This window comes from Heteronotia binoei, chromosome 13 (genome assembly GCF_032191835.1).
Source record: "Heteronotia binoei isolate CCM8104 ecotype False Entrance Well chromosome 13, APGP_CSIRO_Hbin_v1, whole genome shotgun sequence".
In the NCBI taxonomy this organism is placed as follows: Eukaryota; Metazoa; Chordata; class Lepidosauria; order Squamata; family Gekkonidae; genus Heteronotia; species Heteronotia binoei.
The window spans coordinates 33,434,620-33,462,597 of NC_083235.1; the positions used below are offsets into that span (position 1 = coordinate 33,434,620).

The 27,978-nt window shown below is 45.1% G+C and overlaps 1 protein-coding gene across 3 annotated transcripts in view; it reads left to right on the top strand.

Moving 5' to 3' along the window:
- SLC4A8 (solute carrier family 4 member 8) overlaps window positions 1-27,978 on the top strand; it is a 132,733-nt gene that overhangs the window by 42,691 nt on the left and 62,064 nt on the right. The window contains exon 1 of one of the 3 annotated variants that reach the window (XM_060253455.1): window positions 6,757-6,860. The exons of the other annotated variants lie outside the window; for them this stretch is intronic. Coding sequence (XP_060109438.1) covers window positions 6,855-6,860 — 6 coding nt within the window. The 5' untranslated portion in view covers window positions 6,757-6,854. Of the gene's footprint in view, window positions 1-6,756; window positions 6,861-27,978 lie in introns of those variants that run through there. 3 annotated transcript variants of the gene reach the window in all.

Consider the following 27,978-nt stretch of genomic DNA (forward strand, 5'->3'; position numbering starts at 1 on the left):
GGCGGTGGGGCCAGGGTAAGACGAGTGGAGGCTTACAGAGCTGGGAGAAGTGAGGAAGGGGAGGCAGCCAGGCCCATAGTTGTGGGCGGGGAAACCCATTTAATCAATCCCCGCTTGACCCCTAGGGCCCCTCAAATGGGTGCCCATGTAGTGCGGGGGTGATGGAGGCAGCTCGCGGACCAAAGGAAAGGTCCTGCCATCGGGCATTTAGCTGCTCACCACAGCTGGGCGCAGCCACTGAGGAAGGGGAGAGCAGTGGAAGGGTAGCCGGCCTGAGGGAAGAGAGTGTGTGTGAGGGGAGGTGTTTGGGAGTGGACAACAAGCAAAAACGGAGCCCCCAATCTCCATGTGCAGTTTGAAGGCCCCGCTGATCAGCGGGCCCTTCAGATGGCTTTCCATCACAAGGAGGGGGAGGGAGGAGGCAGGCTTGAATGACATTTCCATCTCCCTTCCCACCTGGGCTCTGTTGCTGCAGCTGTGCCTTCAACCAGGAAGTGCTGGGGGGGGGGGGAGAGACAGTGTGATCTAGTCAGGAGAAGTGGGTGGGGAAGTGGAGGGGGACTGGAGTGCACAGAGCTGGGAGAAGTGAGAAAAAGCTGTGGCATGTGCAGGTGAAAGGCAGCAGCAGGAAGAAGTAATCTCTCCTCTCCAGAACTATATTTGCAATACATAGGATCAAGTCAGAAACTTTTGTTAATGGCCACAGCCAATCAAATAGGCAGATGATTTGTGATGCTGCAAGCTGTACATTAAATAGAATTCAGTTGTAGAAAAGAGCTTTACCAATTTAAAAATAGCCCCCCACCCCTCTGTTCTATTGCTTTGCATATTTTTCAAAACAACTTCATACTTCTGTCCCCAAATATTCCAGGCACCCTGGTTTATTTTAAAAAATCCTATTTTCTCTAATTTGGCTTTCTATTACTGCTAAATGGCAGGACTATGTCTGTCCAGCAGTATATTTTTACTTTCAGCTCTGTCCCTGAAGCACGTTTTGTGTCCTGGGAGTTCAGCACTCCTGTCAGTTTGTGGGTTTGATTGAGTTCCTCACCCTCCTGTTTGCTTCATGTTCCTTTTGAAATGCTCCTGCCCCAAAGTTCTTTCCTATCGATGCCCATTCTGTTTGTGGAGGGAACCCCACAAAGGTAGATCACTCAATATGTCACTTCCCCCCCCCACGCCTCACCAAAGGGAAGCAGTTCCAGCCATCACATTAGGGGTGAGTCAATTAAATGTTTGACCAAATATAGCAGGCTAATTTTTAATTTGTTTTTGTGTGGCCTTCGAATGATATTATAAATATCCAAATGGCCCTTGGCAGAAAAAAGGTCCCCCACCCCTGATTTAGAGGGTACTTGCTGTGTTTAAGCCTGTGCAGTTGGTTGCATTCATCAGCTGCCATATGGTTAGAAATTATTGGATTTACCTGTAATTCTCAGATCCTAGTGCAAAAATATTCAAAAGATGTGCAATCCAATGTAGAATATGAACGTGCTCAATTTTGGGGGTCCAGAAGACAAAAAATGGGTGGTACTAAAGAGACAAACTGTCCCTTCACCCTGGCAGGATTGAGACGACCAAGAAAAATACCCCCTTTAGATTGATATTTTGCAGTCAGATTGGGTGGACAAAGATGACTGGCTGAAAGAAAACTGTGTGAGAATGTATAAAATACTTGCAAATACAATTTCAAGTGTTGGCAGGAGGTGGACTTGTTTGTTTTTTTGCAAATTATTGCAAATTATGATTGAAATAGAAGAGTAACTAATAATAATAATAATAAATTTATTCTTATATCCCGCCCTCCCCTGCCAAAGGCGGGCTCAGGGCGGCTCACAGGCATGGAATTCCATGATTCAATAAAACAATACAGTACAAACAACAATTTTAAATAATCAATTACATAATAAATTAGTTAAAATAGATAAAATAGGTGCTAAATTACTATGAGTCATAATATCCACAAGATGGCTGGGTGGCTACACATCAGTTTAGCCAGGTTCTGTTTCAAAGGCAAGCTGGAAAAGAAATGTTTTGCAAGCCCTGCGGAATTGATTCAGGTCCCGCAGGGCTCGTACCATCTCTGGAAGATGATTCCACCATCGAGGGGCCATTGCTGAGAAGGCTTGTTCCCTGGTTGTCTTCAATCTAGCCTCTCTTGGCCCAGGGATTGTTAAAAGATTTTGAGAGCTGGATCTCAGTGCTCTCTGGGGAACATATGGGGAGAGGCGGTCCCTTAGGTAGGCAGGTCCTTGGCCATATAGGGCTTTAAAGGTAATGACCAGCACTTTATAGCGAACACGGTACACAACCGGCAGCCAATGCAGATCCCGCAGCCCAGGCCGCACATGTTCCCACCGTGGTAGTCCCAATAGCAGCCTGGCCGCCGCATTCTGGATTACCTGAAGTTTCCGTGTTCGGTATAAGGGCAGCCCCATGTAGAGGGCATTGCAGTAGTCTAGTCTCGAGGTGACCGTTGCGTGGATCACAGTTGCTAGGTCGCTGCGCTCCAAGAAGGGAGCCAACTGCCTCGCCCTCTTGAGATGAAAGAAGGCGGATCTAGCAGTGGCAGCTATCTGGGCCTCCATTGATAAGGAGGATTCCAGTAGCACTCCCAGGCTCTTGACTTTGCGCACTGGTATCAGTGACGCACCGTCAAAAGCCGGTAGGGTAATCTCCCCTCCCGGTCCGCCGCGGCCCACGCAAAGGACCTCAGTCTTCACTGGATTCAACTTCAGCCCGCTCAGCCTGAGCCAGTCAGCCACGGCTTGCAACGCCCGGTCCAGGTTTATAGGGACATCGCCAGCCCGGCCGTCCATCAGTAGATAGAGCTGGGTGTCATCTGCATACTGATGACAACCCAGCCCATACCTCCGTGCAATCTGGGCAAGGGGGCGCATGAAGATGTTAAACAACATAGGGGAGAGGACTGCTCCCTGAGGTACCCCACAGTGAAGTGGGTGTCTCTAAGACAGCTCCCCCCCAATTGCCACCCTTTGTCCCCGACCTTCAAGAAAGGAGGAGAGCCACTGTAAGGCTAGCCCCCGAATTCCTGCGTCGGTGAGGCGGCGGGTCAGCAGCCGATGGTCGACCATATCGAACGCAGCCGATAGGTCTAGCAGCAGCAATACTGCCGAGCCGCCTCGATCCAGTTGTCGTCGGAGGTCATCCATGAGGGCGACCAAGACTGTCTCCGTCCCATGGCCCGGGCGAAAGCCGGACTGGCATGGGTCTAAGGTGGAAGCGTCCTCCAAAAAGTCCTGTAACTGCAACGCCACAGCCCTCTCAATAATTTTGCCCAAAAAGGGCAAATTTGAGACCGGTCAATAGTGTGCCAATTCGGCCGGGTCTGATGAAGCTTTTTTCAGGAGAGGGCGGACCAATGCCTCTTTCAGGGGTGTTGGAAAAGCACCCTCTGAAAGGGATCGATTTATAATATCCCGTACAGGATATCGTAATTCCTCCTGGCAGGCCTTAATTAGCCAGGAGGGGCATGGGTCCAGATCACAAGTTGTGGATCGTGCAGTGCCAAGAATTCTGTCGACCTCCTCCAAGCTGAGCGGGTCGAAGCAGTCCAGGGTTAAATCAGAAGACACGCATTGGGCCTCGAGTTCACTTACTGCATCTAAATTGGCAGGGCAGTCGTGGCGGAGCGATTGGACCTTATCAGCAAAAAATTTCGCAAAAGCCTCGCAGCCAATCTCCAATTCCTTAGCTTTTGAGTCGCCCTGTGGCAACGTAGTAAGGTTCCGAATTATTCTAAATAATTGGGCCGGGCGCGAATTTGCAGATGCAATCTTAGCCGCAAAGTATGTTTTCTTTGCGGTCTTGATTGCCATCTCATAGGACTTCATAAACTTCCTATAAGATGTTCTAGTCGCTTCATCACGAGTACGCCGCCATTGCCTCTCTAGCCGTCTAAGGCCTTGTTTCAGCTGGCGTAATTCCGGGGTATACCACGGAGCCAGCTTAGTCCGAGGTCGCAGAGGGCGCCGAGGTGCGATCTCCTCGATGGCCCTAGAGAGCCGGCTATTCCAGGTCTCAATCAGGCTATTGAGGGAATCGCCAGAAGGCCAGGGGTCCCGAAGAGCCATCTGGAACCGTTCCGGGTCCATTTGGCTCCGCGGGCGAGCCATAATCGGCTCCTCGCCTAAACAGGTTTGGGGAGGCATATCTACATGGGCCTTGAGGGCGAAGTGATCCGACCATGGCACCGCCTCTGCGGTTATATCGCTCACTGTAACCCCAGCCGCAAAGATCAGGTCTAACATGTGTCCGGCCTGGTGAGTGGGGGTTACAACAAATTGAGAGAGTCCCAGTGTCGCCATGGAAGACACTAGGTCCGTCGCCTGACTGGAGGACGGGTCATCAGCATGGACGTTGAAGTCACCCAGGATTATCAATCTTGGGTGCTCCAGCGCCCAGCCTGTCGTCGCCTCAAGCAGGGACGGTAAGGCGTTGGCTGGTGCGTTAGGCGTACGGTACACCAGCCAAATCGCCAACCCCTCTCCAGCCTCCCACGCCAGACCGGCACATTCAATACCCTCAATCTTTGGGGCTGGGAGCGCCCTGAAGGAGTAAGCCTCCCGTGCAAATAATGCCACTCCTCCCCCCCGCCCGCTAGTCCGTGATTGGTGGAAGACTGAGTTACCTGGGGGAGCTGTTTGCGTGAGGGCCACTGTGTCACCCTCCCGGATCCAGGTCTCAGTCACGCAAGCCAGGTCCATATTCTGTTCGAGCATAAACTCTCGAAGAATTGAGGTTTTGTTATTGATGGTCCTGGCGTTGCATAACACCAATGATGGAGGCGGGTTACACCTGGCCCTACTACCTGTCACCCTCGGGATGGGACGCAGATTGGAGGGGGGCCGAGCACTGACATGTCTCTGTCCTCCTCCCTTATAACATCTGTTCCCACCGCCATACCTCCCCCTCCCCAGGAGCACTGGAATCCCTGAGCTGGCCATTTCTCGATGGTAGCAGCTGCTGTGTTGACCACTATCAGGCTGTTATCTAAGTTGTTCTCACCCCGCTCCGTCCCACTAGACCCTAAATTCTAATCAACCCGAGAACCCCCACCCAATTCCTATATATATTTGATGAAATTAATTCCAATAGCAATCAATTTTAAACTCCCTCATTAATTCAAATCAATTTGCTAAAGATATTTATGTAATCCAGTCCAAATATATAATAATAAGTAATCTAATGAGTTAATTAGTATCACTGCCAGTAGCCATTTTTAACTGAAGCCTGCAGCATGGGATACCTTTGATTTCTGTTGAATGTGTTCTTCTGTTTTCGCCTTCTGTCTCTTCACCAAATTATCTTGTTATTTTTCTGCTTCTCCTGGCAGCACCAATAACAAAGGCTGGTGAGGCACCTGGAAAGACCTATCTAACCTTGAGCTGTGACACAGTTCTGGGGCCTCACCCACTTGTTGAAGATCAGTGGTCTAGAATGAACACACTGATTTAGAACCAAATAACAGCCCCACAATTTCTCATAGTGCATCCTCTCTACAGGCTGTATTGCTTCAGGATATAGGCAAGGGATCACATGGTTGAATTATTTTTTTATGTGCAGGGAGGGTTTCCTTTAATGTGGGGGAATATTCAAACATGATCTTCCACATCTGTTCTACAGTGATGCATTCTGGGTAGGTTGTATTGTTTGCTTGCTCTGAACAGGTATATCAGTTGAATGTCAGATATGCAACCCATTTTTTTATTTTTTGCATCTTCTTTTGGAACCAGTATTCTGTTTCTCCAGCTGTTAGCTTTGTGAAAAAATGAAAAAGTCATAGGGTTGCAGAGTTAAGATCACTACCTCATTGTAACAGATTAATCATCAGTGAGGCTAATTTTCCTCTTGGATATCATATTACACCAAGAGTCACATTTCATGTAAAGCTTGCTTGTTAACTGGTGTTATTGTTATGAAAGCTGATCTGTTACAAGAGAGGGAATTTTCAACATAGAGTTCATTCAGGAAGGAAAAGAAAACCCTGACCAGCTGAGTGGGAATTTGCAAATTGCAAACAATATATTACCTGTAGAGGGATCAGAACAACAAATGGAGGAGAATGAAGTTCAGTTCTCCTTACTCTTGCCAGCATTGCATATGGCTGTTAGGTACACATGTGTGCATGGTTCTAGAACAGGGGTGGCCAAACTGTTGCTCAGGAGCCACATGTCACTCTTTCACACATATTATGTGGCTCTCAAAGTCCCCACCACCCTACTGTCTGGCTTGGAGAAGGCATTTGTTTCTTTAAATTGCTTTTGCTAGCCAAGCCACCCAGCAGCTTAGAGAATGCATTTAAAGTTGCTTTCTTTCCACCTCTCCCCATCTATTTTCCTCCCTCCCTCCAATATCTGACATTTCTGTCTTGTGGCTCTTACACATTTGATGTTTATTCCATGTGGCTCTTACATTAAAGCAAGTTTGGCCACCCCTGTTCTAGAATGTCATTGTTGCAATGTATAATGCATTCCATTATTTTGATTTCACAAGATTTAGCTGGTTAATTTAGCTGAGCGACATCATAGTATGGTTGTCAGGGAGGGAGTCAGGCTAAAATTTGGGAAAGCCCAGTTCAAATCTCCACTTTACTTTGAAGTTTACTAGATTTGCCAACAAACTGGAGGAAAAAAATGATGTCCCTTTAATAGAAGCTTAATGGGATGTTATCTATCTCTATAACAAAAAGCAGCAGCTGCCACCCATTTCCACCTGTTAAAGGGTCAGGACTTATTTTTTTACCCTCCAGATTGTTGGTAACCTGAAAGCTTGCTGGGTTGTCTTTTGAGCTGGTCATTCTCTTTCAACCTAATCTCCCTCTGAGGATTATTATGAGGGTAAAATGGGTGTGCATATGTGTGTGTGGGGGAGCGGGTTGATGTTGTAAACCACTCTCTCAACATTTTTTTCTGCACAACTCATTGTGGAGAGGGAAGGAGGAGAGCTATTCAATTATTGTGACTGCTCTCTATCCATGAACAGGAGCCCAGCTACAGAATAATAGTTGAGAGAAGGGAGGGGGGTTGGAGTAGCCCTCAAGCTCCCTACATGGAGCACACAGGCACTTAGTTGTGCCAATGCCTTACTTCCTCACCCCCTGCTAGTAAGTCACACCAAGAGCCTGTTTGTTGAGCTAGGAAGACAATCCCAAGGGGGGGGGGAGAGGTTGTAAAACCTCTGGATATGAGGGAGAATGTTGTAATTTTTGGGCAAGTCTTTAGATGCGCAAGCTGTGGTGGACTAAGCCAAGGCACTCCAACTTGTCTGCAAGGCAGAGGCCAATGGAGAGGAGTTCCAACTTGGAGTAAAGGTTACCTGTCCAAATCAGCCATCATTTGGGAAGTACCTAGAGATGGAAAAGATGCCTGTGTGTTTTCACCATTTATTTGTTCTTTTGCTAATAGGGAACTTCAGGAGTAGGTTCATTGTGTGTGGTGGTGAGGGGCTCAGCATTGTGCATGTCACAGTGTCACTTCCTGTAAGTGATGCTGGGTAGCTATAGGCATAGCTGGATTCCTGGATTCTGAGAGCCACCCAGTGTCTCCTCTGGGTTTTTCCTGGAAGTGACATATTGGTGACAACGTATATTCTTTTGTTTGCATCTTAAACTTTCCTATATTTTGAACTCTCAAAGTCTGATCTCTGGAAATTCATCACATTTATCCAATTTTGCTATCTGTAGTGTAGCATGGGGGGACAGCAGAGAAGCTGTGCATCCCTGGAGCAAGATAGATCAAAAGTTCAAAGTTGTGATGGAGCACCATTGTGCTTGCGTGTAGAAGGGTAGCAGGAGGCATAGCAACTCAGAGGGAGTACGGATGCAGAATGTATGTAGGACTTCATCCATCAGGAGATACTCCTAAGAGTAACTGGTGAGTTAGTAGCAATGTTCCCTCTAAGCTGCAGAGTCTTGTGAGCAAAAATTCTACTTTGTGAGCTACTGGCATTAAAGTTGTGAGCTACTGCATAAATTAGTGTGCGCTGGGGTCATCCTTCCTGACCTAAGACAAAAATGTGTGAGCTGGAGGCTAAAAATCTGTGAGCTAGCTCACACCAACTTGGCTTAGAGGGAACACTGGTTAGTAGTTATTCAGGTTATAATTGGCTCCTTTGAGAAGTGGAGACTTGGGGCCGGCCACAGGGTTATTCTAACCTTCTGAGGGTTCAATCAGAAAGGAGGGGTTTGCAAGCCTGTTCCTTCACATATGTCATGAAAGTTGTTTGTTAAAATCCAGTGTTAAAAACCATAAGTTCAAGCTGCTTAAAATATATATATTTTAAAAAATTCTAGACTAAAAAGTAGAGCCCAAAAATGGCAGGTGAGCCTCAAGGGGGAGGCAGTCCACAGAGGAGCTGCCACCATTTTGGTCTCTAGGAAAATGAAGAAGATGAGTTGGTTTTTACACTCCACATTTCACTACCCAACGGAATCTCAGGGCGGTTTACAATCTCTTTCTCTTCCTTTCCCCACAACCGGCACACTGTGAGGTAGGTGGGGCTGACTGCATGTGAAGGAGGTCACTCAGCTGACTGCATGTGAAGGAGGAATGGGGACTGCATGTGAAGGAGGAACCCGGGTCTGCTGCTCTTAACCAGGACACCACACAGGTGCAGAGTGTCAAATGTCAGTTGCAACATTAGTCATGCTGACAGACATATACTGTAATTCAGTTCATTTTGTGACTCCACGTTGCAAGGGCTTTACCTCCCTTGTCCCAGGTTTCTGGAATGAATGCACTGATGTTTGTTAGTGGCTTTTGATATGTGTGGGGGGATTTAGTACACTTTTAATGTTTCTCCGTTCCCATTACTTTTTCTTTTAAAAGGTTTTTTAAAACTTTCTTTTTACATACTGTCTTTTAAAAATGTATAAGGCTCCTCTTCTGTAAGGAAAGGAAAGGCCCCCTGTGCAAGCACCAGTCGTTTCCGACTCTGGGGTGACGTTGCTTTCACAACGTTTTCACGGCAGACTTTTTACAGAATGGTTTGCCATTGCTTTCCCAGTCTTTTATACTTCCCCCCCAGCAAGCTGGGTACTCATTTTACTGACCTCGGAAGGATGGAAGGCTGAGTCAAACTTGGGCCGGCTACCAGAATCCAGCATCCGCTGGAATCGAACTCAGGTTGTGAGCAGAGAGTTCAGATCTCAGTAAACCTTAAGATTGCTGTGCTAGAAAACAATATTGCAATCAAACAGCGAAGACTGCTTGTTTCTTGGAACGTTCTTGTTTTAGGAAAGTTGTTTTCTTCCTGTTCTAACCACCTTAAGTGGGGAGGCTTTATCAGTAAACAAATTTGTTACAACCCCTGTAAAATTAATTGAACAAGATGTAGCAGAAACCAGAGTGTGTTTTTCAATTAAGAAAGAGAAAGCAACCTTTATTGTATAAGTGAATCAAGTTTTCTGACAAAAAGTAAGCAGGAGAGATACCACTAAAAGTAACAAATAGGAGTAACAAATAGGTGAGATACTTCTAAAAACTGATGTTGAGAAGGTATAATCAAAAGGAGTAGATGTTCAAAGGTGAATTGTTCCACTATTGCAGAAGAAAGTTTTTAGCTATGAGCCAGTCATCTTTATTTAAAAAGCCATCAACTGGATAAATTATTTGTTAATACTGGCCTTCTAAGGGCTCAAGAAGGAGGTTAGGACTCCTCTAAGGAAGTCTTTACAGTGTTCATCTGTTTCAAGGTTGTATAGTGGGGGAAAGCAGTAATATTTGCCTACAATACATTAGGCAAGAGAGCCAGGTTGATACTACTTATGTGTTAGACGAATTTGTTATCAGACAGACCAAAGTCTGTTGTATAAATGTAATCTGGGCTTGTATAGTAGTTTTGAGAGAAAAGTAAACTAGCAAGGTGGGCAATATGAGATTAACAGTGCCTTAGAGACTAAACAGTTGTACCCCAATGAGCCCATTCAAGTTAATGGGTTCAGAGGAGTGTAGCTCTGTTTACAGATGCAGTGTAAATCTTAAAACAGATGCTTTGATGTCAATGTAAAGGTTGCAGGTGGTCACCAACCAAAGGGGGGGGGGCGGGAATTGGAGCAAAGGTAGGGACTAATGAGGCATATGCATTCCAGAAATGTGGTGTATATGGTGTTCTTAGATATAGTAGTCAGTTTCTACTTTTAGATATAGTAGTCAGTTTTTAGATATATTGTCAGTTACTACTATTTTTTGGGGGGGAAATGCCAGTACTCATAAGGTTGTGCCGATTTCTTAGGGTTGCCAGGTGTACGTACCTGGCTAGAGGGTGGGAAGAAACTTCTGGGAGTGGGGAGGGCAGGGCGATGTTGCTGCACACACATTGTCAGCTTAATGACATCACACGGTGACATCATGCTGGCATGTCATGGGCATTGTAGCATTTTGGTCAAAACTCTAGAGTTTTGTCCAAAATGTTAGAAGATTGCTGCACAACATGCCCGGCATGATGATGTCACTTCCACATGACATCATTGCACTGATGACGCTGATGTGGGAGGGGGCTTCCCTTGCCAGCCAGCTGGTGGTGGCAACCCTATTGATTTCCACCAATTCCCGCCCCCCCCCCATCACTGCTAGGCTGTTCCCAAGAGTCTGCTCTTTTTTCTCTGGCTGAGCGGTGCAGGTTGGCAAACAAGGATCAGGACTTGGGAGACTCCCTTCCCCCAGGTGCTGGTACTCTTTATTGGTACCATTAGCAAAAAGGCCCTGGTTATTAAAAAAAAGAAGGTAGAAGTGCTGTTTGTTGGGAGATGCAGTCTGGTAGGACAGGAAATGGGAAGTAGAAAGCCGAAGATTCACTTAGGCCTTTTACTGAGTGATGTGACAGTAGTTATGCCTTTTGAAGATATACAATAATCCTATTTTGGAACATAAAAGAAATAGTGGTCTAGGGAAATAGTGAATAGTGAAATAGTGAGTTTCCTAGAGAGTTAACAGAGAACTTTCCCTCCCTCTCCCAAAATACTAGAACATGAGGGCATCCAAATGAGGCTGATGAGCAGTAGGTTCAAACAGACAGAAGGAAATACTTCTTTATACAGAGAGTGATTAACATGTGGAATGTGCTGCTAAGCAGGTCATTAGGGCCACCCCTGCCCCTAGGCAAACTAGGCAATTGTCTAGGGCAGTGGTCCCCAACCTTTTTGGCACCAGGGACCGATTTTGTGGAAGACAATTTTTCCATGGACCCAGAGAGGGGGGGGAGGGGTGATGGTTTCAGGATGATACAATTATACACTTTATTTTGGTGTGGTGGTTAAGTTTGTTGCCTCTTATCTGGGAGAACTGGGTTTAATTCCCCACTCCTCCACTTGCAGCTGCTGGAATGGTCTTGGGTCAGCCACAGCTCTGGCAGAGTTGTCCTTGAATGGGTAGCTTCTGGGAGAGCTCTCTCAGCCCCACCCACCTCACAAGGTGTCTGTTTTGTGGGAGGAAGATAAAGGAGATTATGAGCCACTCTGAGATTCAGAGTGGAGGGCAGGATATAAATCCAATGTCATGTTATTACTGCATTGTAATATATATATGCTTACAGGCCATGGACTGGTACTGGTCCATGGCCCAGGCGTTGGAGACCCCTGGTCTAGGGCACCAGTCTTCTAGGGACTCTGAATTGGGCACCCCTCCATGAGACTCGGTGATGTTATCAGTGCAGGGAGGGCACCAGAAGTTAGCCTTGCCTAGGGTGTCAGACGGTTTGGGGGTGGCCCAGCTAATGATAGCCACAGGCATAGACAGCTTTAAAAGGGGATTTGATAGATTCATGGAGGATAGGTCTATAAGTGGCTATGAGCCATAGCGACTAAGAGAACCTCCATGTTCAGAGGCAGTCACACTCTAAATCCCAGTGCCAGGAGGCAACATCTGGAGATGGCCTCAGCCTCTGTGCCCTACTGTTGGACCTTCAGAAGAACTGGTTGGCCACTGTGAACCAGAATGCTGGACAAGATGGACCACTGGTCTGATCCAGCAGGGTTCTTCTTATGTACTTTGGCCAGCCCAAAAATTTAAGAGCCAGAGTAGCTTTTCAGCATTTCAGATTTTGTATTTTAATGACCGTATTTTCTGATTTTTGCTTCTACAAAGCCTAATCCCTGCACAGTTTCTTGTAATTTTATTAAAATTAAGACAAGTGTTGTAATATATATGCAAATACAGGAGTAACCCCGGGTGCTTTCACCACAACAAAAACAAACCTCTAACCCCAGCCTAACCTCCCCAGTTTTCCCATAATTCCATTATGGCTTTAAAAATCTCAATTTAATTGAATATTGGAGCCAGCAAATTGCAGCAGCAAGAAAGTTTCAGAAAGCAGTCATGTTGGTCTTCAGCGGAACAGCTAAATTTGAGTCCAGTAGCACCTTAGAGATCAACAAGATTACACCTCAAAAATCTTGATCTCTAAGGTGCTACTGGTCTCAAATTTAGCAGTATCAAGAAAGTTGCCTGAAAGCCTCAGAATTTTTTTTCCAGCTTTGTTAAATTAAAAACAAACCCTGACAGAAGAATGGATGGGTACCTTTTCCAGTCTGTTTGGAATGTTCGTGTGGATCTGGGCTCTAATGACATCATTCCCTTTCTGGTGTGTTCTGTGCTGCCATAGTAATGGCAGTCATGAAGCTCTTGACAGGCCTTAGTGAAGGATTGTAGCTGTAGTAGCATCTTAAATGACCCCCCCCCCCCCTTTAACCCTACCATCTTTTACATTTTCTAAAAGATATGCTTAAGAACAAGTGAGGTCTAATGTTGGTTTCTGTTGGGGTAGCTATAGAATGGGTGCGTGGAACAGACTCCGAATGCTGTTTGTTTGTACTGACTTACATCGGAAGAGACCTTAACCCAAGATCTGGAAGAAAAGCTCCTCCTTTCTAGCTCTGCGGTGCTGCCGAAGACACAACCATGTCACGGTTCAGGACCTCACTGGTAACAAGCATTCTGAGTTGTTTCTGAAAAGGCCAATTTCTTTCTTTTTAAAAATTACTGGGAATAACAATACAATATGTAAAGGCGCTTTTGTTATTGCCTTAAATATTCAAAACATGCTAGCTGCTCTACAGGAGTTAAGAAGAAAAAAAATTAAATAAAGAATGATGGTTTAAGAGAAGCAAGGTTGTTAGGAACTGTGTCTTTGACTTTTTCCCCCTACAAGGTGTCTGAAGTTTTGCGAAATCAGAGAGACAGTTCTGAGAACCCATGCAGCAAAAAAAGCAGTCAAGTGTTTTAAAAATTTAGCATGGTTTGAGGCAATTAAATGCCATAATAAATAGTGAGACGCAGGGCTTTTTTCTCCTGGGGGGCGGGGAAAACATGGTGGAGCAGAATTCTGGAACCTCTTTGGGGAAATAACATTTTCAGAAAAAATGTTTAAATGTTCATGAGGGGCACCTATGTGTTTCTCCTTCATTTCCATCTTAAGAGTTCCAGCACCTCTTTATCCAGCAATAAAAAATCCTGGTGTGAGAAGCTTTGTACATTCATGTTCTTGGCATAGTGATAACAAGTCAGATTTGGCTCGGTTTATGTATCTCTGCATTCATAAGAGTTTGTTGAAGGAAACAAGCCAAGGTCTCTCTCTTTTTAAAACTGCTTCACTGGCAAGAGGGTACTAATTTCTATGGATTTTGTACGACTACAGACAGGGTAGATCTTCGGAACAATGTGCTATTGAGCTATTGTTTGTTTCTTTAAAGATTGTGCAGGACTAAATATTGGAATTTTTGTGGCTTTGATATCTGGACAAGATCAAAATAGCAGAAAAGAATTATATTCGTGTATTGGGATTCAGTGTCCATTGACTGTATTGAAAGATTGTGATACATGTGTAGAGGTTACAAATGCGATAATTACTTTTTGTTTTATTTTGTCATTTTGACAGTTGCCTAAAAAAACAACAATACCTCAAGTTGGAAATCTGCAGCAAAACTGATTAATTTTATCAAAATAAGTTATCGCGAGCAAAATTATTTGAGGCTGTAGTCGCATAATGCCAGTTCTTGACACTGGATTCAGAAACAGCATGTGCTTATTTTAGAATAGATATTGCTGCACCCTGTTTAGTTTAATTTTTGTGCTGATTCCCCATCACCAAAATATAATTTCCATTTAGTGACTTTAAAGCTTAAAAAAAAAAAAGCTGCAGTTCTTTGCTTTGTCTTATCACCTAATTTTGGTGTGAGAATTTAATGTTGTTAAATGCCTAAAAAGGGGTGGGGAATAGGCTTCCTTTCTGCGTTCTTGCACATTTAACATCATGCTTGAGTAGATGAGTCATCATTAGAAGCCCAGAAATAGTTAAATTGTTAGCGCCTGTGCTGGCATTTTGTATTGATTTAAACAACAAAAACCTGGGAGTTTAAGTAACCATAGCTACCTAGAGCATTGGCTAAAACAATTTAAGCATCATTTTAGGGCTTTACTGTTGTGAAGAGGGAATGGTACCATAGAGGAAGTGCTTACTCATCACCTGTAAAAAGCCCATGCTAATTCTGAGTAACAGTGTAAGTAGTACAGCTGTAACTTTCAAGTAAAGGTTACTATCAGCTATTTGAGGGTCAACAGCTGGATTTGATATTCATGAGCAACTGAACTAGGGTCTCTGATTTTTTTTTACTTGCATCTGTACCTTTTATATTTGGTTGCTCTGCAGGTGATAATCCCTGTACTGTGAGAAAGCTTCCCTTGTTGATTTCTGCACATCAAGCTGCTTTTAAAGTAAAAGGAGCAGATCACATTGTTATTTTCCCTGTGAGAAGTTGACAAGCCTAAATGTATGCTAAAGATCTACAGTCTGTACCCCGAAAGGGCAACAACCTAAAATCCTAATCCCCTAAAAGATATTCCTATGTCTTTACCATCTCATCCAAGGCTTATCTACAGGAAACAAATGCAGTATGACAAATCTATTTTCAACCTTTCTTTTCAGTCCACTCAGACTCTAAAAGCTTGATCTTTTGCCATAGCATCAGGAAAACATTTTGAAATATATAAACCTGTCCCCAAGTGACACAGGTTGTGTGCTTAATGCTTATTTTATAGTGAAAGATCAATGGTGTCAACACGTCAGTTTGGTTTATACTGCACTGGTTACCAGGCATACATGAAAGAATTATTTTTTTAAAAAATTATTGTGATGTCACCATGGGGACTGTTCATTGCAGCCTGTGTGCTAATGAGCAAAGCATTGAGCAAATGAACATGGTAGCAAAAATCCCAAATCCTTGTCTGGCTTAGAGAGCTGTAAGCCATGTAAATGTTATGGTCATTGCTCAGTGGTCAAAAATTGTTATGTTTTGTATTGCATGCTTCCCTTCTAGAGTAATGAAAAACCGACCATTTTAACTCCTCCAATTAAGTTAGTTTCATGTGGGTAGTGGTGTTAGTCTACAACAGAACTAAAATTTGAGTCCAGTGGTTCCTTAAAGACCCACAAGATTTCCAAGGTATGATTTGGAAGGTTATACCCTGGAAATCTTGTTGGCATTTAAGGTGCTATTGGTTTTGAATCTTGCTCTCCCATTAAATTGACATTCTGTAGTAAAAATTGTGGTGGTTGCACTGCAGACCATTGAGTATTTAAGTAATGCATTGCAATGATTTGAAATGGTCGTCTTATTCCGTGGCTGGCATCAGTGCTTCTGCAGCATTCTGGACTGGTCAGGAGAACAATGATTTCCATAGTTAACAAATTACTTTTTGATTATTTAAAGTATTCTAAAGCTACCAACTTAGGCCCACAAGGCGGCAAGCAAGAAAAAGATTAAAATAAGTTTAAATATTAACAGAAAAACACATTGACACATGAACAGGAAGTAAAGTCAGTGAGGGGTTGTCTAATATTGCCTATCCTCCAGTTGTTGTCCTTGGCTATAGGGGGGCAAAGGTTAGGTTTAGGTCTGTTCATTTGCCCTGGTCATAGCCTGTTTTCTTCGGCATTCCAGGCTATTTGCTTTTGTTATGCTGCCTATAACAGCCATACACAAAGGAGACACAAGTCTTTTCTGCCTTTCGCAGATAGATAGAAGTGTTGGCAGAGTGCCTATGCAGCAGTCTGGATACTGAATTGAGTAAAGAAAGTTTTGTTCAGGAACTGGATAGGAAATAGAAAAGATTAACCTAATTGCTGAACTAGGTAAGAGAGACTTCTAGACCAGGGGTGGCTAAACTGTGGCTCAGGAATCACATGTGGCTGTTTCACATATATTGTGTGGCTCTTGAAGCCCCCCTCCCGCCACATTGGCTGGCTTAGAGAAAGCATTTGTCTCTTTAAATAACTTCGCCAAGCCAGCCAGTGGCTTGGAGAATGCATTTAAAGTTTCCTTTCCTTCCTTCCCTTCCCTCCTTCCTTCGCGGCTCTCAAACATCTTATGTTCATGTCTTGTGGCTCTCAAATATGACATTTATTCTATGTGGCTCTTAAGTTAAGCAGGTTTGGCCATCCTTGTTCTAGACTATTGTCCAAGAAAAGCCTAAGAGTAGCATTCTGTAGACAGACAGGAAGAAGCCCTTTTAGAAAGATGGTACAGCCTACAATCCTGTCTAGCTAGAGTTTGTTGCCCCCTGCAGGTTCTTTCTTTTTTGTGCACAAAATATTCCTATCCTTCAACAAGAAGGAATTTCAGCAGGTACAGCTTCTTACCTATTTATTTATTTATGTTATTTATAGTCTGCCTTTCTTTCTCAAGATGGATTACACAAAGTGAGTCATCCATGCCAAGCTGCACCTGCCAATTCCTCTTCCACTTTGTAAAAAACCCCACAGGAACCATGGCCTTCTTTGTGTTGGCTCACCCTGTTGCTATCGGTCTTTAGACATACTTGCAAGACACATTAATGGAAGGTGTGCTGTCTCTATAAATGAAATCACTTTCTGAAGCAGCTTTCAGTCCTCCCTATAAACCTTGTCAAGCCAGTCTCTGGGAAGTTGTTGTTAAGAAAGTCTGTCGCAGATGTAATTATTGAATGGAAAGTTACCAGGTTGTAATAATAAAAACCTCCTTGATCCTAGGTAATGTATGCAGTAAGTTCAGATTTCTGTTTAGCAGCAAATTAGTGATGTATTTGCCCTGAGAGCAGAATTTATGGAGCCAGAAGGTAAAGTTATTTCTCAAACCCTTTGATTATGCCCATAGGTTTGATTCCCCACTCCTTCGCATGCAGCAGCTGGGTGACCTTGGGTCAGAACTCTCTCAGCTTCACCTACCTCACAGGGTGTCTGTTGTGGGGAGAGAAAGGGAAGGAGATTGCAAACTGTGCTGAGATTCCCAAGTGAAGGGTGGGGTATAAATCCTATCTCTCCTTCTAAATAAAAGGAGATCTATTGGATGCCAATTCAGCAACGCTTTATGACTGCTATAAAAGAGGTTTCAGGGTCAAGCAGGCCTTTGCTGTTGTAACTTTTGAGTCTGAGCTCATCCCCCAGAGGGACCGAAAGGGAACACTCAAGCTGGAGTTAATTTACAATTGAGCATATTTGCCCCTTGGGCTAAGTTATCCAGGGCTTTTTTTGTAGCAGGAACTCTTTTGCATATTAGGCTACACATCCCTGATGTAGTCAGTCCTCCTGGAGCTTACAATAGGCCCTGTACTAAGAGCCCTGTAATTGGATTGGCTACATCAGGGGTGTGTGGCCTAATATGCAAAGGCGTTCCTGTTACAAAAAAAGCCCTTAGAAAGCCTTTTGATTCCATGTGACTGAATTGCTGTTTAGGATTGCATTGTATGTAAATTGGGGGTGGGGGGGTGGGCTCCCTCTGGGAATCCTACCCCCCCCCCCAGGGAAAGTGCATGCGCAATACATAGCCTCTCCTCTCCCGGTGTAGTGAACGCCGCGTGGTCACTGTCTGGCTATGCCTGGCAGATGGTCACTGCAAGGGCCTCTCCTGCATTACTGCATCCGTAGCAACACCTTCTCGCTGGTCCCCCCCGTTTTCACAGAGTTTGCTACGTCATGGTGCGACCGAATTGTCCGGCGGTATAACCGGATGGGCAGGCTGGGCCCACCAACTTCGTCAGCCTAAGAGAAGGAAAACTCTAACATCAAACCCGGGCAGATAGAGCTCGTTAATGTAACACCTACCACCTGGAGGACTCACTGCCGGCGTCCCGGCTTACTGGGCCATGGCAGATGACCCCCAGGTGAAAGGGTGGAGCCAGTACCGCGCACACTGCGCTTCACCTAAAAAATTCCTCTGCGCAGGCCTGAAGGGCATATCCACACACACAACCCACAACGCATCAAGTCCTGCAGCGATAGGCAAGGGGCGAAACGGCAGGTGGAAGGTGCCACTGGAAGCCGCAGTCCCGATCCTGCATGTAGGCGGTTCAGGATATTGGTCGCCTGATGCTAACCCGGAGACGAAAGCATCTTTCGGCAGCACCCTGAACGACCAAGCAGCCTTATCTAGGGACAGCACTGCTTGCTCCACACGGAGAGGGGCCTAGAAAAGGTGGCCTAAACAAAGCTCGTCTCCCCCACCCCAGTTGGCTAGCCGCGGTCAACGGGCATCCTTACTTGCGGTCGAAAAATAACAACAAAGAAAAGGCATGCACCTGCCTCACAAAGTGTGCAAAGACTAAAGCTTGCGTGTTGGAACATCAGAACCATGCTTGACACAGTAGGCAGTGGTCGCCCTGAACGACGCTCTGCTCTAGTTGCCCACGAACTTCTCAGGTTGAATATCGACATAGCAGCTCTCAGTGAGGTCCGTTTCCCTGAGGAAGGTAGTCTTCAAGAACACGGTGCTGGCTATACCCTCTACTGGTCGGGTAAGTCAAAGGCTGAGAGCCGCCTTTCTGGCGTTGGCTTCATGGTCAGGAACTCCATTGCCTCCAAACTCGAAAACCTTCCAACAGGTCACTCAGATCGCATCATGTCCATGCGCCTCCCACTTCAAAACAAGCAGCATGCAACACTCTTCAGTGTGTATGCCCCAACCCTTCAAGCAGAACCTGCAGAAAAGAACAAGTTCTATGCTGATCTACGCAACCTCGTACGGAAGACCCCTACAGAGGACAAGGTGATCATCCTTGGCGACTTCAATGCCAGAGTAGGTAAAGACTCGGAAGCCTGGAAAGGAGTACTTGGCAAACACGGCATTGGCAACTGCAATGACAACGGGCGCCTCCTGCTAGAATTCTGCATGGAGCACCAGCTCACCATCACCAACACTATCTTCCAGCAGAAGAACAGTCTGAAGACAACCTGGATGCACCCACGGTCCAAGCATTGGCACCTTATCGACTACATTCTGGTGCGCCAGAGAGATCTTCGAGATGTCTTACACACCCGAGTAATGCCCAGCGCAGAATGTCATACGGATCATCGTCTTGTACGCTGCAATCTCCGTCTTCACTTTAAACCCACACCCAGGAGAGGAGGTATCCCTCGGAGGAAGTTTCAGGTTGGCAGCCTCCAGTCAGCCGAAGTTAAAGCTGCCTTCCAGGCAAAACTCCAGTCAAGAATTGAGGACCTCAGTTGCCCCACAGACCCTTTTCCAGAAGCACTCTGGGAACACCTAAAAACTACCGTCCTGCAGATCTCTGAAGAAGTCCTCGGGTTCTCCACAAGGAAGAACAAGGACTGGTTTGATGAGAACAATCAAGAGATCCAAGAATTACTGGCAAAAAAGAGATCTGCCTACCAAGCACATCTTGCTCAGCCCTCCTGTCCTGGGAAAAAAGCAACCTTTCGCGCTGCATGTAGCAACCTCCAGCGCAAGCTTCGAGACATTCAGAACAAGTGGTGGACCAAGCTTGCAGAGAGAACCCAGCTGTGTGCAGACACTGGTGATTTAAGAGGGTTCTACGAAGCCCTGAAGGCAGTATATGGTCCATCATATCAGGCTCAGAGTCCCTTGCATAGTGCAGACGGCCAAGTGCTCCTCACAGACAAGGCATCCATACTGAAACGGTGGTCGGAGTATTTTCAGGTTCTCTTCAGTGCCAACCGCGTAGTTCAAGATTCAGCAATCCACCTCACCCCACTTCAACCGGTGAAAACAGAGTTGGATAAGATCCCCACCCTAGAAGAGACTGTTAAAGCCATCAAGCAACTGAAAAGTGGCAAGGCAGCAGGAGTTGATGGAATTCCACCAGAGATCTGGAAGCATGGGGGCACAGTACTACATAGCTCACTTCACAAAGTACTTGTCACCTGCTGGGAACAAGGCAAATTACCACAGGACTTTCGCGATGCAATCATCATCACCCTATACAAGAACAAAGGGGAAAAGTCAGACTGCTCCAACTACCGGGGGATAACCCTGCTCTCCATCGCAGGCAAAATCCTTGCCAGAATACTCCTGAACAGACTGGTGCCCACCATTGCAGAAGAACTCCTCCCAGAGAGCCAGTGCGGCTTCAGAGCTAACAGGAGCACCACCGACATGGTATTTGTTCTCAGGCAGCTCCAAGAGAAATGCAGGGAACAGAACAAGGCTCTGTATGTGACTTTTGTCGACCTTACCAAAGCCTTCGATACCGTTAGCAGGAAAGGCCTGTGGCAAATCTTGGAACGTTTAGGATGTCCCCCAAGGTTCCTCAGCATGATCATCCAGCTACACGAAGACCAGCGAGGCCAAGTCAGACACTGCAACGACCTCTCGGAGCCCTTCCCAATAGGCACAGGTGTAAAGCAAGGCTGTGTTCTCGCGCCAACTCTCTTTACGATCTTCTTTAGCATGATGCTTCAAAGAGCCGCAGTAGATCTAGATGAGGACGATGGTGTCTACATCTGCTATCGCACCGATGGCAGCCTGTTCAACCTGAGGCGACTAAAGGCACACTCCAAGACAATGGAAAAACTCATCCGAGAGCTACTGTTTGCTGATGATGCTGCACTCGTCTCCCACTCGGTATCAGCTCTGCAGCATATGACGTCCTGCTTTGCAGAGGCTGCCAAGCTATTCGGCCTAGAAGTTAGTCTGAAGAAGACAGAAGTTCTCCACCAGCCTGCACCCCAGGAAGATTATCACCCTCCCTGCATCACTGTGGGTGAATCAGTTCTGAAGACAGTCCAGCAGTTCAGCTACCTGGGGTGCATCATCTCCTCAGATGCCAAGATCGACAAGGAGATTGACAACAGGCTGGCAAAGGCAAACCGTGCATTTGGCCGACTGCACGAAAGAGTGTGGAGCAACAAGCATCTGAAAAAAGGCACAAAGATCAATGTTTACAAAGCGGTTGTGATGACAACCCTCATCTATGGCTCCGAATCGTGGGTTTTATACCGTCATCACCTGCGACTCCTTGAGCGCTTTCATCAGCGCTGCCTTCGCACCATCCTCAACATCCACTGGAGTGACTTTGTGACCAACACTGAAGTCCTCAAGCGGGCAGAGGTTACCAGCATCGAGGCACTGCTGTTGAAGACGCAGCTGCGCTGGGCAGGGCATATTTCTAGGATGGAAAACCACCGCCTTCCCAAGATTGCCCTGTATGGCGAACTCTCCACCGGCCATCGAAATAGAGGGGCACCAAAGAAGAGGTACAAGGACTCCTTGAAGAAATCCCTTAGCACCTGTCACATCAACCATCACCAGTGGTCTGACCTAGCCTCAGATCGCAAAGCATGGAGGCACACCATCCACCAGGCTGTCTCTTCCTTTGAGAACACACGCATAGCTGGTCTTGAGGACAAAAGGAGATTGAGGAAGAATCGCACTGCTACAGGACCAACCCTAAATCAGACTTTTCCCTGCAGCCGCTGTGGCCGGACCTGCCTGTCCCACATTGGTCTTGTCAGCCACCAGCGAGCCTGCAGCAAACGTGGACTATTGCACCCTTCTTAAATCTTCGTTCGTGAAGCCAAGCCGAGAGAGAGAGTATGTAAATTGTTCGTTGGAGGCTTCTTCAACATTTTGATCATTAGAGGCATGGGTTTTCTTTTTATTATCTCTGTTGGTAACAGTCAGGCTATCTAATGAGATGGATGAAAGTGAGCTCAACATCCAGCCATTTTGGGAGAACTTGTCCCTATCAGTTCCCCTTCTTAAGACTGATGAGAAAGTTTTTTTCAGGTCTGGATTGGTTTGTTTATTTATCATTTATTTGGAAAATGTCTTTGCCTCCTTTCTAGAGACTTGCTTGAGATGGCTCATGAGTCACACAGTTTTCAGCGGAAACAAAGAATTAAGAAGTAACCCAGCAAAAAAGCCAGGGAAGCTTTGGATAAAATACAGATGTCTCTTGTTTCTCCGAGATAGCCAATTGTTCAATGTTGTCTCCGTTTGTGTTGTGTCTCTGAACTCCAACCTTGTTCCTGTTCTAGTTGTCTGCATCTCTTTCTTCTCTCCTAGCTGAATTAGTGTACCTGTTTATGATCTCTACTTTGTCCTATTTCTGTTCTTCATTCAGTCACCCTGCTGAAACTTTCCCATCACCACTCCCTTTCAGCCCCGCTTGCATCTTCATTGGTTTTTGCCACTTTTGCATTCCCTATAAACTTCTCATTCTAATTTTTAACTCTCTGACTTTCCTGCTTATTCTGTCTTTCTGCAGCACTTCTCATTTCCTTTGCTCTGCTGGTTCTAGTCTTCAACCCTCCTGTTCTTTCCCATACTCATTAGGATTCTGCTGTGGCCTCTTATGAAAGTTTCTTTCCTCCTGCTGTTTATATTGCTTCATCTGTCTGTATATTTTTAAAAACCCTCCCTGAAAAGTACCCCCTCTTTTCTTTTTGATAATCTCCATTATTCCATCATGCCTCTATTTACCATATCTACCTGTACTCTGCCCTTTATTTCCTGTTCTCAATTTTGCTCACTTTCCCTGCCTTAATTTCTTCTTGGGTTATATATTAGTTAGATTTAATTTGCAAGGCTGTAGGTGTGAATTATAACTAGTTATTTGTACTATGCTCAGAACCTGTAGGTCTAGAGCCCCCGGACTTTTTGAACCAGTGGGCACATTTGGAATTCAGACACTGGTGGGCGCAGTCACAAAATTATTGCCACCAAATGGTTGCTGCAGGAGGCAGAGTCAGCTGCCAAATGATAAGGGCTTTTTTTGTAGAAAAAGCCCAGCAGGAACTCATTTGCATATTAGACCACATCACCTGACATCACTATTGTTTTACATAGTTTCCTACAAAAAAAGCCCACCATTGTCTCATTTGCATATTAGGCCACACCCCCTTACACCAAGCCAGCCAGGACTGCGTTCCTATGCATTCCTGCTCAAAAAAAGCTCTATTAAAGATCCTTATGGTGTGGTGACAGCTGCTGCCAAAGCAATGTTTTTAAAAATCTGCATAGCCAATCAGAAGTCTTGCTGGGCAAAAGCCCACCTGGCCCCTCCCACTTTCTAAAAACACTTGGTGAACATCAGGAAAGGTATTAACAGGCACCATGGTGTCCACAAGCACCACATTGGGGAGCCCTGATGTAAGTGCTTGATTTATTGGAGGAGGGTCCCTGGCTCAGTGGTAAAGCATCTGCTGGGCATGCAGAACATCCCGGGTTCAGTCCTTGGCATCTCCTGTTAATAGCATCAGGTAGTTGGTGATGTCAAACACCTCTACCTGATACCCAGGAAAGCTACCGCCAGAGTAGACAATACTGACCCTGATAGACCAATAGTCTGACTCAGTAGAAGGCAGTTTCACATATTCATTATTCAAATGGTGCTGTCCAAAGCAGAGTCATGCAGACACATAGATCGTGTTAGACAAGCTCAGCAATGCTTATCACTGCCAGAGGATCTGCCAAAATCTGCCCCATAACTTCCAACTTGTGAATGGATGGATTGTTGGCTGTGGCTCCTTTTTTTGATCTTGTAACTTGGCTGGAACTTCTTGTTGGTGGAGGGAGAAAAAAACCCTTCTAGCTTTCCTTGGGAAATTTTTTTTTCCTTTCAGAAGAGCTGTGAAAAATTAATTTACACAGCAGAAGGAAGAAGGAAGAAATGGCTGCGGTTGATGGTAGTTGCTATTAGTGAAGTGTCTTTTCGTCTCTTTGAAGGAGTATTTGTTGGCAGAGTAATTAACACAGCAACAGTACACAGCCTGATTAAAGAGTAGATAAAGGTTTATTTAGGAATTAACATACTTGATAGGAAAGAGGAGAGACAGAGATATGTTCCAACTTCCTAGCTACATCTCTAGCTGAGAGAGAGGATAAGACTGAGTGTGGCACTTCTGAGAAGAAGGGGGAAATTGCCCTAAGAGCAGCAATCTGGAGACAGACAAGGAATGACACGTGAGAGAAAGTACTGACTAGGGCACAATCGAGGAAAATGGAGGTTTTTCCCAGTTTGTTGTTCGTGAGGTCCTTCAAGAACCTTCCTGTTTACTGAACTAGTGGTTTTTATAACTTCTGTCTGGAAGAGAGTTTAATTTGTGAGAAGGGGCAAATCCAAAGTTCTTTCTGAGGGAAAACTCTCAAAGCTGTGGCACACCATGTCGCAAGACAGAGGGAAACTTTAAGGCTACTCTGAGGAGTTCTGTCAGTGCCAAAGGACAGACTCCTGGTTCTAACAAAGAACACAAACACTCTGGGAGAGGGACAAAAGGTTCTTGTGGTTGTGTGGAAATCCCAGAAGTCAAGACAGGGATCCTAGCTGTGTGGGACTTGACACAAGGGGATTGAGGTGCTGGTGTGAATAGCCCTCAAGCGTGTTAGTTCCTGGGTATTGCTCTACAGTCTGGAGTGTACCTGATTGCTAGAGGAAAGGGTCTATGAGGTGATATATCTGTCACGCGTTCAGTCAGTCCTCTGAGTGAGTGAGACAGAGTGTAGATTTATATATGAAAAGCCTGAAACTACTTTATGAATCTTTTGCTAATTAAGTGTGTTATCCAGAGTGAAGGAAACACTGTTTGTTTGTTTTTATAGTACAACTTCAGTCTGCCAACATCTTTAGTGTTCTAAGTTCATTTGTTAATTGAATTCCTGCCTGCCAACTGATTTTCATAAACACAAGATAGATATTATTTCCTCCCTTCCTTGCCTTCTGTAAATTAATAAACGTAATATCTGGTTTTTGACTTCGAAACACTATCAGTGCCTTCATTATTTTCTGACAAGGTTTAATTTTGGTTCCCTGAGATAATTACTGGGTAAAGGTGACAAAATTCAAAGTGGTCCCTTTTTACCTGCTGACCCTGACTGTTCCTCTCAGAAGGGCAGGCACAGCAAGGACAGCTGATGATATTAGGCCTGGGAGGGGGGTGTCCAGAGGCACAGAAGTTGAGGGTCCAAAGGGCAAAAAGGGGGGAAAGAAATTGAGGATTCAAAAATCCCAATGATGAGTGTGGGTCCTCAGCTAAGGAACCCGTTGGCTGAGCCCTGCTGCTCAGTTTGAGCAGAAGGTGCCTCAGAGCCCTGAATAAGCACCAAATGCCCCCAACCAGTGTTCCCTCTAAGCTGCAAAGTTTTGTGAGCAAAAATTCTATTTTGTGCGCTACTGGCACTAAAGTTGTGAGCTACTGCATAAATTAGTGGGCTCTGGGGTTATCCTTCCTGAATTAAGATGAAAGTGTGTGAGCTGGAGGCTAAAAATCTGTGAACTAGCTCATGCAAACTCAGTTTAGAGGGAACACTGCCCCCAAGTCCACTTTTTTCATACTGAGGAATGACATCCAGTTCCCTTTCCTCTCTGCCTCTAACTCTCTCTTTGCCTGCCTGTTCTAAAGTAAAAACGGCTGCGTGTGAGCTGGGGGTATATATCCATTCTGCTCTCATAGAGAGCTCTTTTGTTGGCAGCCAGCACTGCCTGTTGAGTTTTGGAGACTGCTATTTCCCAGCACTGCAGAAGTGCTGATCCCCTTGTCTGATGAAGTGTGCTTAGAGAGCACACGAAAGCTTACGTTCTAAATAAAACTTGGTTGGTCTTAAAAGTGCACCTTGACTCCTGCAGAAGGAGCGGCAGAAGTCCATCCCCTCCATTGCTTTGACGATTAATTGATCAGTGCCAGTGTGTTTGGCGCATGAACTGCTGACACTAAATGCATGGACTTCCATGAAAACCATGGAGGTTGATGGGAGGTTTGTTGCAGACACAGTTGCATGACCCTTGGCTCACAAACCATGAACTGGGTGATTTTCATGATGAATTTAAGTTTGTGAGGAGGTTTGTGCCCATCCCTAGTGCTGATCTCCCTGTCCTATCTGTCTTCTTGCAGGGTCTTCTTCTCTTCTCCTTTGTACGCTAAACATCGTCTTTTCCCAACACTATTAAGAATTTTAATAGATGAAATGAGGTGTGAAAGGTGTTGGTGTTGGGAGTTACTGAGTTATACCAGGAGGGGATTTATCAGGCTACGGTTGATAACTCAAGTCTACAATTCATCCGGTATCCATGTCTTTGATGAGGAAAAAAAAAATCCTTTTTCCTAAGCAGCACCCATGACAGTATATCTTTCTCAGTTCTCACAGCAAAGCTTTGATAGTCTTAATTTTCTTTAGGACTTGATTTATGAATGTTTTAAATTTGCTGTCTCCCCCTTCTAAATTTGGATTGCGAGTCATTTGGACAAAAAGGGCTGTTCTGTTTTTTCTAACAATGCTTCATCTCTCTGTGAGTCTGACTTTTGCTCTTCTGCTGCTGAACAGCTTCACATAGTATGGACAGGAACTATTTCAATGGAAAACTGAGATGGATGGGAAAGTAATACACTATGGCAGCCTTTTACCTGAGACAAATCTTCCTAAATCCTCTTCCCCTTAAAAACTGTGTAAAGGATTAGCACCAGTTCCCCTTTGCTGGAGGATTTTTAAAAATGACATCAACATCAGTGATACCATCCCTAAACAATTATACATATGTGACAAAAATTCTTATTTGACTATACCAGACTGTGCTGTCTTTCTGTTCATCTAGTGGAAGAAGGGATGTGCATACGAATAGTATGTCTTTGAGTGCTAAAAACTGAATGCAGATTGCTTGGGTTAATCCTCCACAACGCGGGACTTGGCATTTGTAATTTGGAAGAGCTACAGGTTTTATTTTAAATGAACAGTGAAGTGTTCTTCTTAAGAGGCCTAAGGTGGCTAGCTAAAGGCTCTCTCGGTCACAGTGTCTTTGTAGTCAGTGTTTCTATTTATTCACCTGTATCCCTTTTGTGCACTGTGATGATTACCATGACTCATAGCACTGAGAGTCTCCAGCAGTGTTCTTTATCATGGGAACTGGAGTGGAAAAGGTGATCAGTTGCCAAGCCGTTCATTTTTTTTTTTTAGAATCTCAGCTTTCCGTTCAAACAAAGGATGCAATTAAACCATATTGACTTCTATGGAACTGTAGTGCAAATACCGATGTGTCCTTATTTCTTATTGGGGATGCAACTTTTCGAGCAAGAAAATGAACAGAGTTGACAGAGCTCAGCAAAATCAGACTAGCCCAGGCCGTAGGAAAGTGTGAATTTCTCCCCTTTAGTCCTTTCTGATGGGGAAGCTGATTTTTCTACTAATTCATTATTAATACAACCTCTTCCCAAAATAATAACTGCAACAGAAATGAGAGCAGTTCATGATTGTTTAAGACAATGATTTGAATCTGATCAGATTTTCACCAGCATAAGTGTAGGAACTAGAGGTGGATTAAACAAGAGGGTATTTGGGTAAGACTGAGCCAAACATAGTACAGATCCAATCCCATATTTCCTGGTGCCAGAGAACACCTTGGAACATAATTCTGCATAGAGTCTTAATTACCATGGCCTCTTCCAACTCTGTGATTCTATTGAGCACTTATTGGGGATGATGTAGACTGATCCTGCATTGAGCAGGGGGTTGGACTAGATAGCCCATGTGGCCCCTGAGAGCCAGTTTGGTGTAATGGTTAAGTGTGACTCTTATCTGGGAGAACTGAGTTTGATTCCCCACTCCTCCACTTGCAACTGCTGGAATGGCCTTGGGTCAGCCATAACTCTTGTAGGAGTTGTCCTTGAAAGGGCAGCTGCTATTAGAGCTCTCTCAGCCCCACCTACCTCACAGGGTGTCTGTTGTGGGGGGAGGGGGAAGGT